Consider the following 16,089-nt stretch of genomic DNA (forward strand, 5'->3'; position numbering starts at 1 on the left):
CTCTTTTTTATGAGAGACGGAATCATAAAAGTGAACTCTTGAACCAAACTGCCCGGGTGTGAATTCTGACTCCACCTCTTCCTGGCGGGGACTCCAGCAAGTCACTTATCCTCTTGCTTGAATTGAGTAACATGTAAAATGGTTAGGAAAGTGCCAGCACAAAGTAAGATAGCTCAATAAATACTGATTATTATATAAAATCCATCTCATACAAAAAGCCTCTTAGTAATCTAACCCATACTGATTTTTCATTTCTCAGAATTACTTAAGAATTTCAGTGCTACAGAATTAAGTATTAATATGCATATCTTACACATTATATTTCTCCAACAAGATAACGAGATCTTGTAGGCAGGAGCATGGTTTTTCTATTTACATGTGGTTTCCACACTGTTGGATATACAGTTGTTGCTCAATCAATGACAACTGATGGATTGACTCATATTATCTATCCTTTAATATATTCTCAATGCACATTCATTTCTAAAACATGTGGGTACTCAAAGCCTTCTGAAGTATGTTGCTCTGAAATTTTACTTGGTGTCTAGGGGGATATGGAAAAATGCACAGAATAAAGCCATCCAATTATGTGGAAAAGCAATCTCATTGCTGTCATTTATAAAATGAATCAAAACCAAACTATAAAATATAAACATGCAAAACAAATTTTAAAAAATGAGATTTATTTCTTTTACATTGAATGATTATGGTTATAATAGCAAACTAAAGGACTGAATTTGTGCCCAGGTTAAACCTCTACCTACAGGTTCGGGTAAAGAAAACAACTTCAGATGCTGACTTTCCTTTGTTTGCCTTATGTTGTGGATGCACGTAGTCTCGGCCACCATTGGCCATAAGCTTTCACTCCACACTAGTTCCATATTCCATCCTGAAGGGTCCAGCACAACCTTCCCTCCAAGACCCCCCTTCTTAGTCCTTCATTATTGCTTCATTATCTTTTTTTTTTTAAAAAACACCATACCAACCTAGGATGTGCATTTGGAATAAGCAGCTTTACACAGTTTATATTCTGCTTACTATAAAGCTTCACTATAATTTTATTCCAGGTTTACTATTTCTACTATGGCAGGATCATCTATGCCTCTGACTACTCTCTTAAATTTTGTACAATATGGCACAGTGATGAAGAATACAGGCTCTGGAGCCAGACTGCCTGGAGTTTAATTCTGGCATAGCTACCAAATAGAAATACAATTTTGGATTAAGTTACTTAACCTCTCTTACTTTAGCTTCCTCATCTATAACAAAAAAAGTAATGATAATAACAGAACCTACCTAGAAGGGCTATTACAAGGACTAAGTGTGGTAATATAGTACTTAGTGGACAGCTTGCTGTACGATAGGCTCTCAGTGGAAGTCAATGATAATTGTTATTATTTCTGTACTTATTTTATCTGAGGGTACAGAAGGAGGCTGCCTACGTGCTGTGACCTGAAGGTGGTGCCAACTAAAATCATCTCATTTACATTGTATGTGGTCACACGGTGCCCACCATCCCCAATTTGGTTTGAAATTTCCAATATTCAAAACCAATTTTACATTTAAAGTCCTCACACTTCTTTTGAGCTTTCTTTTTTGTAAAGCTGGTTTTCTTTAGACTGCTATACCTCCATTACATTTTCTCTAAAGGTTGGCATCTAAAACAATATACATTTTTCCTGAAGCAAAAACCTATATAGTTAACAACAGAGTAGTTTTTCATGATGTTCTAAACTTTACATGAAAATATACTTTTAAGATACAATATGGTGTAAACACTGGACAAAATACAAGCTTTAAATGAACACACACACACACACACACACACACACATGCACACACAGGGCTAAAAATGGAAAAAGAAAGGAAAATTCCCTGGTGCCAGAAATTAAGCTAGCAGTGGCCCATGTGGGCTTTGGAACAAACATAGATTTTAGGGGGCTAGGTTTTTAATGCTCGTACAGGACTAGGAGATAAGGCTTCAAGCCCGCATGCGGAGGGAGTTATAATGGAGTTCCTGCATAAAGCTAGTGGCCCAGAGCGGGTGCCCTGTGGGTTAGATAAGGATTAGAAAAACCTAGTTGTCACCCATCCAGGCTTTAGGCACAAAAGTAGAAACGTACTTTTGTCACACATGTATATAAGAACTAAATTGATACAACATGTGGTTCAGGAAATCAAACGGAGAAACTGGAATAAAAATTGGTGTGCAACTGACAAACCTCTAGGGCCCCAGCAGAAGCAAATGTTAAACAGGAAGCCTAGACTCACCAAAATTCCCACAGTAAACAACCATCACTGAAGTGAGATTACAATAAAAAAAAATTACAAACCACATGAAAAATCATGTTATGAAAAAGAGTCAGGAGGAGAGTTTAAATTCCTTTAAAAATGTTTGGGAAAGATTTTTTAAAATGCTATCAATATCATAAGGCAAGAGCAGAAAAGTCCTTTTTTCTTTTTAAATATATCTTTATTGATTTCAGAGAGAGGAAGGGAGAGGGAGAGAGAGATAGAAACATCAATGATGAGAGAGTCATTGATCGGCTGCCTCTTGCACGCCCCTGACTGGGGATCGAGCCTGCAACCCGGGCATGTGCCCTGACTGGGAATCGAACCCTGATTGCCTGGATCCTAGGTAGACGCTCAACCGCTGAGCCACGCCCGGCTGGGCTGTTTTGTTTTCTTTATTTTTTTTTGGTTTATCCTCACCTGAGGATATTTTTCCCATTGCTTTTACTGAGAGAGAGTGAAAGAGAGAGAGGGAGAAAGAGAGAGAAACATCAGTCTGAGAGAGACACATCGATTAGTTGCGTCACAAACATGCCCCAACCAGGGGTGGGGAGTGAATCTGCAACCCAGGTACGTGCCCTTGACAGGGAATTGAACCTACAACCCTTTGGTGCATGAGCCAGTGCTCTAACCACTGAGCAACACTGGCCAAGGCTGTTTGTTTCTTTTTCAAACAAATATCTGAAAAGGAAACAATTTCTAGAAATAAAAAAGTCATTAAAATTAAAGACTCAAGGTTTGGTTGAATAGATTAGAAATATTTGAGGAGGAAAATAATGAACTGAAAGAGAAATCAAAGGAAATCACCTAGAATATAATACAAAGAGTTTAGGACATGGAAAATATAAAAACATATTAGGAAACATGGAGATGGGCCTAAAAGACATCTAAATAGGAACTACAAAAAAAGGGAACACTGAGAACAGAGGAGACGATATAAAGAGGAGAAGATATAAAGGCTGAGGGTATCCAGAATACAAATGAGAAATTGTCTTCAGATTAAAGGAGCATGTCTAGTCCTGACTATAATGAATAAAAACACATCCACATTTAGAACATAAAAATATAATAGAAAAATCTTAAAAACTGCAAAATTAGCCCTGTGGTCAGTTTTGCTCAGTGGTTAGAGTGTCAGCTCACGGACCAAAGGGTCATGGGTTCAGTTCACCATCAAGGGCACATATCTTGGTTGCAGGTTCCTGTCCCCGGTAGGGGGGCATGTGGGAGGCAGCCAATCGATGTGTCTCTCTTGGAGTGGTGTTTCCATCCCCTCCTTCCTCCCTTCCACTCTTTCTAGAAGTCAATGGAAAATAACCTCAGGTGAGGATTAAAAAAGCAAAAAACTGCAAGATTAAAAGACAGATTATCTACAAGGAAATGACAATTTGATTGACATTTGACTTCATTTCTTACAACAGATACCAGGAAACAATGCAAAATATTTTCAAAGTGCTGAGGCAAATGCAATTTAGCTTTGAATACCACTTAAAATATCTAAGGTATAAATTAAATGATTAATCATAATTTGAGATTTCTCTACACTAACAGAAAGTATCTAAGAAGCCCAATCAACATACATAGTCTTATCCAAAATAATATTTCATTGAGAGTGCTACTTTGCTTAAAATGTTAGGATCTAGTACACTTTGTGTTTTTGTCAAAGTGAGGATATATATCTTAGCAATTAATAAATATTTTAGTGAGCAACTATTATGTTATTTTTGCAAAAATAAACCTTTATATGAAGGGTTTCACATATAGCAAACACTATCACTGTAAACCATGTGGGATCCAGGTTGGCTAAAACAGATTTTCCTTTTCTCTGTCTGAATTTGGGGTCTTTTCTACCTAGTATGTATCCTAGATACTTTCAGGAAGTGGGTGAATAAAGACACACTATGACTGTGGAAGTGTCTATGGGACAAGTAGTCAAAGAACCAAACCTAAGTATAAAAGACAGTAGCTAATTTATATTTCTTAATCAATGCAGATAACTGAGAATTAACAACATATCTTCTTGGCTTCTTCTGTTCAATTATGCTCTATTTTCTTATGACAAAAAACATTTTCAACCTGCATGCTCTTAAAAATGGAAAGAGTGCTGTCAATAGCCAAAGTTTGGCTGGCCCAAAGAATGACATTTTCTAGGCTGAAGAACAAAGGATTTCGACTTCACTCACCCTATGAAGGCGTCCTCTTGTTCTTTCTTGGTGTGAAAGAGAAGGTGGATCAACAGTTTTTAAGTCATCACAAATGCACGGTTTGTGTCTTCTGGACCGGACAGTAGGAATTTTTACTTTAAAAAGTAAAATTAGAAAATATTAATAAGAATGTGCAAAAATTTAGCTTCATTTTATCCACTGTAATTGATAATATTAATTGATAAAATAAATTTTTCCAGGAATGGATAAATTAAACATACAATTATTATAATATATTGATGTTGGTCAACACCTTAGTATTTATTATCAATTGACTAATTATAGGTAACATTTACTGAATACTTTTCACATGCTGGATATCAAACTCTTTCCCTGAATCTTCATATGAGCCCTGTAAGATAGGTAGTTTATTATATCCATTTTACAGAAGAGAAAAGTAAAGCTTAGGACTCAGGAAGTTGCCTAATTGTCACACAACTGGTACTGAAACCAGATCTGACTCCAAAGTCCAGGCTCTTAATACTGTGACTATGATTCATTGTCTCTGTAAAGTTCTCTCTGACCTTTCTCCCAATCTAGATTCCCTTTTTCCATATAACCATTGTATCCATTTGGGGGTACCTGACCAAGAAAATATGTACACAAGAAACAACAGACAAGTAGGAATAGATATAGCATTTTATAACAGAGTGCCCAATAACTCCAATGCAAAGCTTCTCTTAAGCTGAGCTGATATAATTCATGGGACCCAAACCTTCAGATATGGCTATGGATGGGGCTCTAAAAGAGGCCCTGATCCTATGGACTTACCATATAGTTGCAGGCTATGAAGAGCCGTGTATCAATCTTGACCTTTTCCTACACGAGATTTAGCTTACTAGTAAACTATGACACAATGATTACCCTTGGCTCTAACCAATCATATCAATAATATGATTCCTCTCTTGACAATTAATAGTTGGTAAGAATAGTGGTAGGCTGGGGGACAAATGTGTGACACACTCTTCCCAACATTCTCCCTCATAGAGAGCAAGGGCAGAGTATGTCCCTGGTATCTTCTTCTATGAGTCAAGGCTCAGGCATAAGGGAAGAGGTAGAACAATTCCTTCTCCTCAGCACTTAAATTGTGTTGAATTGCCTGTTTTCTGGTTGGTCTCTCTACAAGACTGGAAGCTTGTTGCGGGTGAGTGCCTGGTTTGCATAGCATATACTTAACAAATATATTTCCTAAATCAGTGTTTACTTAATGCATATTTCTTATAGATAATTCATTATATTATTTCAATTCAAACAACTATCATAAAATGGTTCATAAATTTTGCCTGGATGTACATTCCCTTGAAATATTTTTTTCACTATTATATTACATACATACCCATATATTTGCTTAACAAACTCATATTCTAGCATTAGAATATTACATTCTTTAAAAGCTGGCATTAGTCCAACTTTTATATGAATCATTACAAATTTTGTAGTGAAATCTTCACTGCAAAGAGTCTAGTAGTATATTACCCTTCTCCAGCCCCACTGTAAGTAAACCAATCTGTATTGTTTTAGTTACATCTCTATGTCAGGCCCCATGTTAGGGAGATTGACATTTGTTTAATGAACGGTATGGGTTTTATTTCAACATGTAACTCCAAATCCGATAGGATCATATGATTTATAAATTAAACCAAGTTTGGAAATGCTACATTCTAAAAATAAATATTTTTAAGAGTTTAATAAACATACAAAACATCTATCCCCAGTTATAAAACAACTTACACTACAACTATAAAGACTTTATTTTTCTAAGCAGAGGTATACACTGTTATAAAACAGTAAGCAATACTGACAATACATACCAGTGGCTATAGCATTACTCTCATCTCTATTATCAGTCTCAATAGCACCATAAGATTTTAGCAGCTCTTTCATTTTTTCATCATCTGCTTCATCTAAAGCAGTCTTCTGTTTTTGATTCTTTTGATTAGGGTTTGCTCCATGTTGCAGTAGAATCTCAGCTGCCTAGAAGGTATTTTTCCAAAGTTATCTCCATTGACACCTTAGATCAGTAATTTCTCTTTCATTACAAAACACCATTATCAAGCATTAAAAGTTATCAGAAAGAAATTTTTCAAACTGTGGCCAAGAACATTTTTATTAAATTTGATTTGACAACTCCAAGTCGACCTACTGATTGGGCCTGATTTGTTCCCACAGCAGAACCAAACATGATGGCATGAAGCACCAGATATGCTGCCCTGACTGCAGTGAGAGGCAGACACAGGTAGAGTGTGCAGGTTTCATTTGATCTCTTTAACAGGGCCCGTTGTCCTCCTCCCCCAAGCTGCTGGGGCATGGGGTGGAGAAGGAAGCAAGAATCACGTCAGCATACATTATATTATGAACTGTATTACAAACTAGTTGAATAAAGTTTTATTTGGACTATATTTCAGGAAACCTGATATACAATCTAATAATGTCTATGCAAGTATGTGTCCTAAATAACTAATTTATATTCACAAAATGTTAAAGATAAAAGGAAACTTAGAAATAATCTACTCCAACTCCATCATTTTATAGAGGAGGAAACTGAGGGCAGAGACTGTGACATTTTGGGGGCAAAACAATCTTTGAATATAAATAAGGTTTCTCTGAATAACTCAAAGTTATGTATTAGAAGTCAGCTTTTAACGGATCAAAGTTAAAAATGGTTACTAATTAGTTTATGGTATAAGTCAATTAGTAAAAAACAGCCAGTGATTCCACTTGCATGAGGCAAGCAAGTGACCCCAACCACTGAAAAACCTTCTAAACAGTAAAAGATGGTCAGGATTTTGTTTGAACAGAGATATGCTGGTGCTAGTAGCTTTTCTTTTTCTGCTTGTGTTCAGGGATGAATAAGCAGAGAACTTTAGGAGTCAATGGGCTGGCTGAAACCATCAGGATAGCCCTTTATTTGTTCCATCAGCCTAGAGAGCACAGCATAAAGGAAAAGACATTTACTTTAAAGTCGAGCATATTGAACTCACTTCTGCTACTTACTGGCTGTGTCCTTGAGCAGTTTACTAATCATCTGAATCTTGTTTTTATCACCTCTGAGGATTAAATGTGAGCTCTTGTAAAGTATCTGGCACACAGTGGCCTCTTAATGAAACTAGTCCCCTAATCCTAACCCCTTTTCCTTCAGAGAAGTGAAAAAGACCAACTAAGGTGATAAAAGAGGAGATAATGGCATATGGGAAAGGTCTCCTGCAAAAGTTTTTTATGAAACCTACATATATACATCTTAGTGAAGTCTGAGTAAAGGTATTTTATTTTAGTTTTTAAAAGACTGGTGAGCAGTGCCTCAACCTGTAGGCTCTATGTCCGAGTGACACTAAAGCCACCTGTGGGATAATGTGATGAAGAGACAGCGGCAAATGAGTCATTCAGAAATACATTAATTTTCCAATCATTACACAATGTCTTCATTTGTAATTTTAAGGTTTTAAAAATAATTTGTTTTAAGGAATCACTTTAGTTCTTAAAATATCTTTGTTTTCTTCACTCATTTTTCTAAGGAAGAGGAACAGGAGCCGAACCTGACGTGCTCTGTACCTTTAAGTGATTATTCGCAGCAGCAGCATGTAAGGGCAGAGCGCCATCTGGGTTTTCACAATTGACATTAGCGCCTGCTTTTAACAACTCTGCAACTACATCATTAGATCCCTCACTAGACGCATTATGTAGTGGTGTCCAACCTAAGAAAGGAAAAAGGGAAAAAAATAAAACAAGCTGCTGCTGACATATATTCTTTATTAAATTTCTTTGCACTAATGGAATTAACATCTATATTGATTCAAATGTATATATTAGTGGAAAATAAATAATATTGAAAACTGTGGCCTTAAAATGTGTTTCAATTTTAAAAACAAATTGACCTCATAAAAAATATTTGTTGCTTTAAGTGCCAAACCAGAGGGATCACAGAACATTAAACATAATGGGACCAGAGTAAATATTAACTGTGTCAATTTGTTTCAACGCAGATATTAAAATACAGTTAAGATCATGTCTGACTATTCTACTTGTGTCCTTCCACTGTTACATTTCTCTTGTGAAATTACATGTGATTCCATCAGTTTTTGAGTATTTCCCTCCGGAATTGTTCACACAAGATTCTTTTGTGCTGAGCAAAATGTGAGAAGATCAATTTAAAACTGGAGGTTTAAAATAAAAATAAGGGAGGGGAGAAGAAAGGAAGAGTAGAAAGAGAGGAGAAGAAAATGGGACAACTGCATTCCTCCAAAGTTAGGGAGTGGCATCAGGCCCCTAAGGAAAAGGCCTCAGCAAAGCCCTTCCCCACTGTGTCCTCTCACTGAGTGCTCCCAAATGCCTGTGAAAGCCCTTTTGAAGAAGGTTATTTGAGCAACTGGTGGGAACCAAGATAAATCTTACTATTCAAGTAATATATTATTTTTTTTTAAAAGATTGTTCAAAGTTAGCTGTTACATAGTCGCCAAATTCAAAACTGGGTTTGGAAGCTGTGAAATGTGTATTTTAGTGAGTTCAAATTATAAACACAATTAAAATTAAAAAAATCCAAACCTGCATTATCTTTTAGATTCACATCTGCTCCAGATTCTATTAGAACTCTCATCAAAGACAAATTCCCTCTTCTGGCAGCCAAATGAAGTGGGCTTTCCCCTCTGGCATTCCTCTTATTGATCCCACCTGTTTTCATTTCTGTAAATTTGCCAAGCAAAACTGAGGCTGCTTTTCTGCCAAATGCTGATTATTAAAAAGGAACTTAAAAAATACATACCAACTTCCTCAAAATATCCTAAGTAGGGTACACTACACAGAAACATACATCAATTAATATTACCATGACTGTTACTGCTTTAAAATATAACTGAAATGCCATTCTTCAACATGTGAAGAATTATAGGGCATTTAAGCGCATTACATCAAATTCACTCTAGCAGTTGTTCAGTCACTCTATCATATTCTTGATTAAGAAAATAAACTTGTTTCATTTCTATACTCATTTCATCCTCAGTAGTCTTTTAGCAATGGATAAATGAACTGTGAATTGTGATTTTATAAAAACTCCGTTTCTACAGCTATTCTCTATCTCAATGGGTCTGTTTCTAATCACATAAGATGCCAAGAACCAAACTATGGCCTATAGGTTTATTATTATTTTTTCATAAAAAATGAAGTACAGTATCATTATTTAAAGATTCTTTCTAAAATCTTTTCCTTTCAACACAAGTTAGATGTGGACATATGTTTTGAGGAGCCACCATTCAACCCACTACAGGAGGAATATATAAGAAGGGATTCAGTTTACATAAGATAGGGCGAATGGGAGAGGGTTCACAGAAATGCCTAATCCAGTGTCCTTCCTACCTCTGGTATACTAGACAGGAGAGGAATCAACTTTTCGATGCTTAATATTTAACTCAAAGTGGTCCAGCCTTTTGTTCACCACAGAACTAGCTCCAAGAAGGGTAGTTAGCTTTTCCAAACACATACAGTTCATTCATATGACACAAAGAAACTAATGGCTATGCTTTTTAATTTTTCCTATGTTAAAAGGGTTCAGTGGAAGTATCTAAGAGATGTGACACAGTTCACCCCCACTGCCCACATTCAATATTCTTGCTGTTTACCTCCTCTAAAATAAAAAATTAGAAGTCAGAGGCAGAAATATTGTAAGACTATATCTGAAAACTAATAGATTCTCAAGTGTTACTTTTACAGTAAAACCATCTAAAATGTAGTTGAAATAATATAATAACATAGTGAATGACTAAAAAATAAACAACTAACTCTGAAAGTTTATAAATGTTCTAAAGTATAGTGGATTTCTGGGCTTGACCATGTAAATATTTACCTATAAAATACAGAAATACGAACCTTGGCTGCAGGTAGCTTTCAATAAACTTCGTCTTTTCTTGAAATTCTGAACTTTATAGTGTTCTTGGATGTTAGCAGGTATGTGAATTTCTGAATCTGTTTTATGCTTTTTCTCCTCACAGTTCCTTACAGTGCTTTCCTCTCCACTGATATTATCAGTTAATTCCACATCTGAAAAACGAACATTGTGTAGGATCAGTGTGGTACTTTTCCTTATTGGTTAATGACTAGAAAAGAGTCTAGTCATGTAACTGTTCCAAGTTTCTGTTCCTAGCTGGACTGTGTTTTTTTTAAGGGAATGGAAGACCTTAAAAATGTTTTTATATAACAAATTAGTTTGATATATGTAATTCTGACAGGACTACAGTGAATTGTTGAAATCACTGGAGCTAATAATTTCCTGCTGTGAAAATGTTAGGTTTCCTTTTACTAAGATAAGTTTATACTATAAATAAACATTAAAATTGATATAAATACTGTTCATTAACTTCTGTCAATATCAATTTAGCAAATATCTTTGATAATAATGGTTTGACTTTCAAAGTAAACACTATTACTTAACTAATTAGTAGCATCCCCCACATTGTAGCTCACATGTCCTCATTCTGGTCAGTTTGGGCATAGGTTAAGTGAAACTCAGTTGGAAATTTCTATAAAATAAATAAATCTATAGGAAATGTGTACAAATCCAGTAATACTACTAATACCTGGTTTGTGAGAAATTTCCTTCTCTTCTCTTTGACTAACTTGTGAGATGTTGGTCAATTCTTTACTCATATTGTCAGTGGAATGAAAATCTGTATTATGTATGATTTCGCTCTCTGGAAGATCTTGTCTCCTTTTTTCAACTTCAGTTGTTTCTATTATTTGAGAATGAACAACTGTGGATAAAGGTCCATTTGAAGAGTTTGGTTTTTGGCCTTTGTCAGTGTAATTCCTTCTAGTGCCTTCATTCTTATTCACCTTTCCCAAAGTATGTGTATCTGTTTGATCCATTAAATGAGCTGGTGTTCCGGGGCTACTACAATCCTGAGGCCTTCTGAACTGCTCCACATGACTAGTCAACTTCGAAACTTCATGTGTTAAAAGTGGTGTTGTACAAGCCAAGGAAGTATGCTCAGGATTGCTATGGGAGTGATCAAAAGAAGTTCCATATATGCACTGTTCATAATTTGCAACGTGTGGTTCAGAAACAGTTGTATTATCTGAATTAGAAAAATTAACAGCTTCCTGTTGTGGAAGTATGCTTAGGCCATCTGCTTTTAATTTATTTTCCTGTGAAAAGTGGTCTTCAGAAGGTATAAACTGTTGAAAATCCACTACTTCTCTACTTGTTATATTCTCTTGATAATTATAGTCGTTTTTGCAACCTATAGAACATGTCACTTTTTGAGAAATTACAGTCTTCTCAGAGGTACAGCCATCACCACGAACATCATTATTAAAATTTTCCCACTTATTAAGTCCCTCTCTTTTTTCATCTGAGTTACTGTTTTCATGAGGTTTATAAGGACTAATGTGCTGTTGTTCTTGGTGAGTATGAGGCTGCTGATCTGTAGTAACAACTGGTAATTTGATTTTTTTATGCACAGAAAGTCCTGAGAAAGAAATAGCTTTAGCTTGGTCACTGGATTCTAATTCTGAGGATTTTATTTCTTGACTTTCTGATAAATTCAGACTCTGGGGATGTGTCTCTTTGGGAACTGAACAAGTGTCCATATTGTTACCTAATCCATTTTCTAGGCTTGACAGAGCTGTGCTAAAAGGGTTACATGATGCTTCTGGAAGGTCATCAAGGGTATGGAGAATATGTTGCTGACAAGTAACCAATCTACTTCTTCTGGAAGAAGGGACAGCTACAGTTTTTCTTGGGTTGCTTTCTTGGATTGCATTATCCACCTGAGTCCTTTTACGTCGTGCATTTCTTCTTCCTTTACATTTAGACATATTTGTGCTGGGACCTTTGACATTATGGAGATTGTCTTTTCTGAGTACTGTAGAGTACATTTGGTTAACAGTTGATTGCTTATGCTTGGAGTTACCAAATTTCAAGCTTTTGGAATCTTTTGGGTAATGTTCATTTACATCTTCTTTCTTTAGAAATAAACCCTCTTTGCTTCTTTTATCAACTTTTACACGTTCTGGCTTCCGTCTGCTAGATTCTTCATCACAAACAAACCCAATGCAATTTTTAGAACTAAATTTTGGTTTCTATAGAAACAAAGTATATAGTTAGCTTTAATTTTCAGCTGTAGTTCTTACTCAATTCATTCTGGATTGTTCATAAATTAAACTATTACTTCATTCAATTTTACAATTTGATCTAATCACAGGGTCTGCTGGAATATATGCAACCTGATTCTTCAGAAAAGTAGACTAAGAGAAGAAAGGAGAATATAATAGACTCAGTATGTGTACTAATCTTTACTTTCTGCTGTACATTTCAATTTCTTTTTGCCAGTATTTTAGCACTATCAATCTTACTAAATATAATAAAAAATCTTAATCTACTTAATTTTTATAGGATCTTGAAATAATCAGTTTCCTTTATAAGGAAACTTTACAAGAATGCTTTAGAAACACTCTCCTTTCCCAACTGCTATACAGATAGAGCTAGAATTAAAAGAGTTTCTTCCTCTGGTATCTATGAGAGATTATAGGTAAGGCAGCAGAAGAAGGGATTTAAAAGCAAGACAGATATGCTCCCAAACTAGTCTGTATGGAAAGATTATTGTGGGCTGCTAAGATTAAAACAGAAACAACGCTTCCTGTCACTTACCACAACCCAAGCACCGGATGAAGAGTAACTGCCCACCATGTAAAGCTCGAAGGGACGGATCTACACCTTTGACACCTGCACTGTACTGTGTTTAGGCCAGAGGAAATTTGACATGGTTGATAAACCTCATGGCTCCATGAAGAGGAGGAAAAGGAAATGTCTACCAATACATTAGTGTGCCCAGATATGCTACATTTACTGCTTCCCAAATTAACAGCCCAGAACCCTCTGATTCTCATGTAATTATTCCAAAGTATCTTAAAAACAAAGGTGAAGTCACTGTTCCTAATGCATGCTTCAGTAAATTTTCTTTCCCCTTTGATGATGTATAAAACAGCCAGTGGGTGTATTACATAAAAATGCTTTTTGCTAAACAGAGATATACCTTGTGCTGGTGTGCATCCTCTACATCTAATGCGCCAGTGCTGTTTTTTTGAGCTGTAAACAAAAAGAGAAAATCAAAGAAAGCAGCCTCCAGTGGCCAGACTCAGGACTCCTAAAACCCCCAAGTCCCTTGCCATGAGAAAATCAGGTTGATTACATAAAATTATGCAAACAATTTCTATTAAGATTGGCACATATAACATTACTATAATTTCCATATGTACTAGAAACCAAATACTGTATTGAGAGAGCTGAAACCATTTCTGTGGGTAAAGCAAAATAGACCTAAAAAAGTAATACTAAAGATGGACACTGAACTCAGTATTTTTATATTCCCCACAGATATATCCAGATATTTAACTGTGTATAAGCTACTTTCATAAGGCAAAAAATTATTTCATAATTAATTGAATTATCATTTCCTAATATGTTTGCTTAATAAGGTTCAGCCTGTTCCTTTTAATTTCCAGTGAAAGAAAGAAGTCTTTTGCTCTAGAGAACTATTTATTAATTGCCTCTTGGTGGCTTTGATTATCAATGGAGTTATTTCTTTACTATAAAAGTAAGGTATTTTGATCCAAGTCTTAGTCCCTAGTCAATGGCATTCAAACAATGATCTCTTGGGGAAAATTATATATATATAAATAGAGAGCCTGTTAGGTGGCTTCTGAAAAATATTTTTAAATGGAAAGCCTGTTAGGCACCTTCTGTAAAATATTTTCTTACAAAAAAAATATACACACACACACACACATACATATATATGGTTCAATAGTTCAATAAAAGTGAATAAAGCACACATATCTCTTGAATGGAAAGAATTTGTTTTGTTTTCTTTCAAAGGACTGACACACTACTTATTCAACAAATATTTACTAAGTGCTTACTGTGTACATGGCACTCTAGTATTCATTACTAGACAAAACAAACATCCTTATCTTCATGGAGCTTAGATTCTAATGCAGGAAGACCAAAAATTAAATATAAGCAATTGTCCAATGTGTAAGATGGTGTTAAGTGCCATGAGAAAATGATATAGTAGGGTAAGAGGGATTGAAGTGTGGTGGTTCTAAAAATTTTTGATACTCTTCCATTTAAGAAGTGGAGCTTAATTTTGCTCCCCTTGAGTGTGGGCCAGACTTAGAGACTCACTTCTAACAAATACAATATGGCAGAAGTGATTGTATATCAATTCTAAGGCTAGCTTGTAAAAAAACTGTGGTTTCTGTCTTGGATACATTCTCTCCTGGAGGGCTTGCTCTGAGCCAGCTATCAGGTTGTGAGCAGCCCTATGGAAAATCTCATTTGGCAAGTAACTAAAGCCAACAGCTGACAACCAGCAAGGAACTGAGGCCTGCCAATAATCATACGAGTGAGCTGAAAAGTGGGTTTTCCTGCCCTAGTGAGCCTTGAGATGACTGCAATCCTAACCAATAGCTTGACTGCAGCCTATGAGAGACCCAGATACAGAACGGCTCAGCTGAAGTGCTCCCATATTTCTCTCAGAAACTGTGAGAGATAATAAGTGTTTGTTTGAAGATGATAAGTTTTGGGGTAACTGTTAAATCAACGAGGATAGGAAAAAGGCAGTTTGTAATATTAAGTAGGGTGGTCCAGGCCTCACTGAGAAGATAACATTTGAACTAAGACTTGAAGGGGGTGGGGGAGGCATATCTGAGAGACAGCAAAGAGGCCAGTGTGACGGAAGTCAAGTGACAGAGGTAGAGAGTGGTAGGAGAGGAGGTTAACTGGTAGGCTGGCTGGCAGGCCGTTGTGAGGATACCAGCATTTCTTCTACATTAAATGCAGAGCCTGTCAGGTGGCTTCTGGAAAGTATTTTTCTTACACAAAATATATATATAACAGATGCATTAAGAATAACATCAAGAATATGCCATACATATAATTTTTTAATTCACAATGGCAAATCGTTCAACTTAGAAGTGTAATGAACGAGAGGGTTAAAGTACAGCCATGAGAAAAGATTCTTAGGGAATGGAAATAAACAAATTTTGCTATAGTCATTGACAAAGAGACAGCAAAATATAATTTATATCACATCATGCTGTTCAGCCAAAGGATTATGGGAAGTGTCAGAACTTTATAGAAGTTCCTTAACTGTCTGCAATGTACAACCTGGGTAAAAGTGTATCAGCTATTACCTTTCTTTGTTCTTTTAGAGCCTTCTGATTATGTGCATTTGCAAACAAGTCAGTATGCTTTATTAAAGGAATGGAGAAGGCCTTGGCTGGTGTGGCTCAGCTGGTTGGAATGTCATCCCGTACACCGAAGGGTTGCAGGTTAGATTCTCAATGAGGGCACATGCTCAGGTTTCGGATTTGATCCCTGGCCGGGGTGCGTATGGAAGGCAACCATTCCATGTATCTCTCTCACATCAGTGTTTCTCTCTCTCTCCCCCTTCCTCTCTTTCTGGAATCAATGAAAAACATATCCTCAGGTGAGAATTAAAATAAGTAAATAAATATTTTAAAAAAGAATGGAGCAAGGATACCACTGGGTGGATTTTGTTTATTTATTTTTTAAAAATATATCTTTAGTGATTTCAGAGAGAGGAAA

General features: G+C 36.0%; 1 protein-coding gene across 1 annotated transcript in view; it reads right to left on the reverse strand.

The window, feature by feature from the left end:
• Positions 1-16,089, reverse strand: part of ANKRD31 (ankyrin repeat domain 31) — a 91,029-nt gene that overhangs the window by 29,622 nt on the left and 45,318 nt on the right. The window contains exons 13-19 of the mRNA XM_087815192.1: positions 13,514-13,566; positions 11,057-12,560; positions 10,350-10,520; positions 9,033-9,170; positions 8,043-8,185; positions 6,305-6,467; positions 4,473-4,588 (exon numbers count right to left, since the gene is read on the reverse strand). Coding sequence (XP_087671318.1) covers positions 4,473-4,588; positions 6,305-6,467; positions 8,043-8,185; positions 9,033-9,170; positions 10,350-10,520; positions 11,057-12,560; positions 13,514-13,566 — 2,288 coding nt within the window. The remainder of the gene's footprint in view (positions 1-4,472; positions 4,589-6,304; positions 6,468-8,042; positions 8,186-9,032; positions 9,171-10,349; positions 10,521-11,056; positions 12,561-13,513; positions 13,567-16,089) is intronic.

The sequence above is a fragment of the Miniopterus natalensis genome, chromosome 3, assembly GCF_054644295.1.
Source record: "Miniopterus natalensis isolate mMinNat1 chromosome 3, mMinNat1.hap1, whole genome shotgun sequence".
NCBI lineage: Eukaryota > Metazoa > Chordata > Mammalia > Chiroptera > Miniopteridae > Miniopterus > Miniopterus natalensis.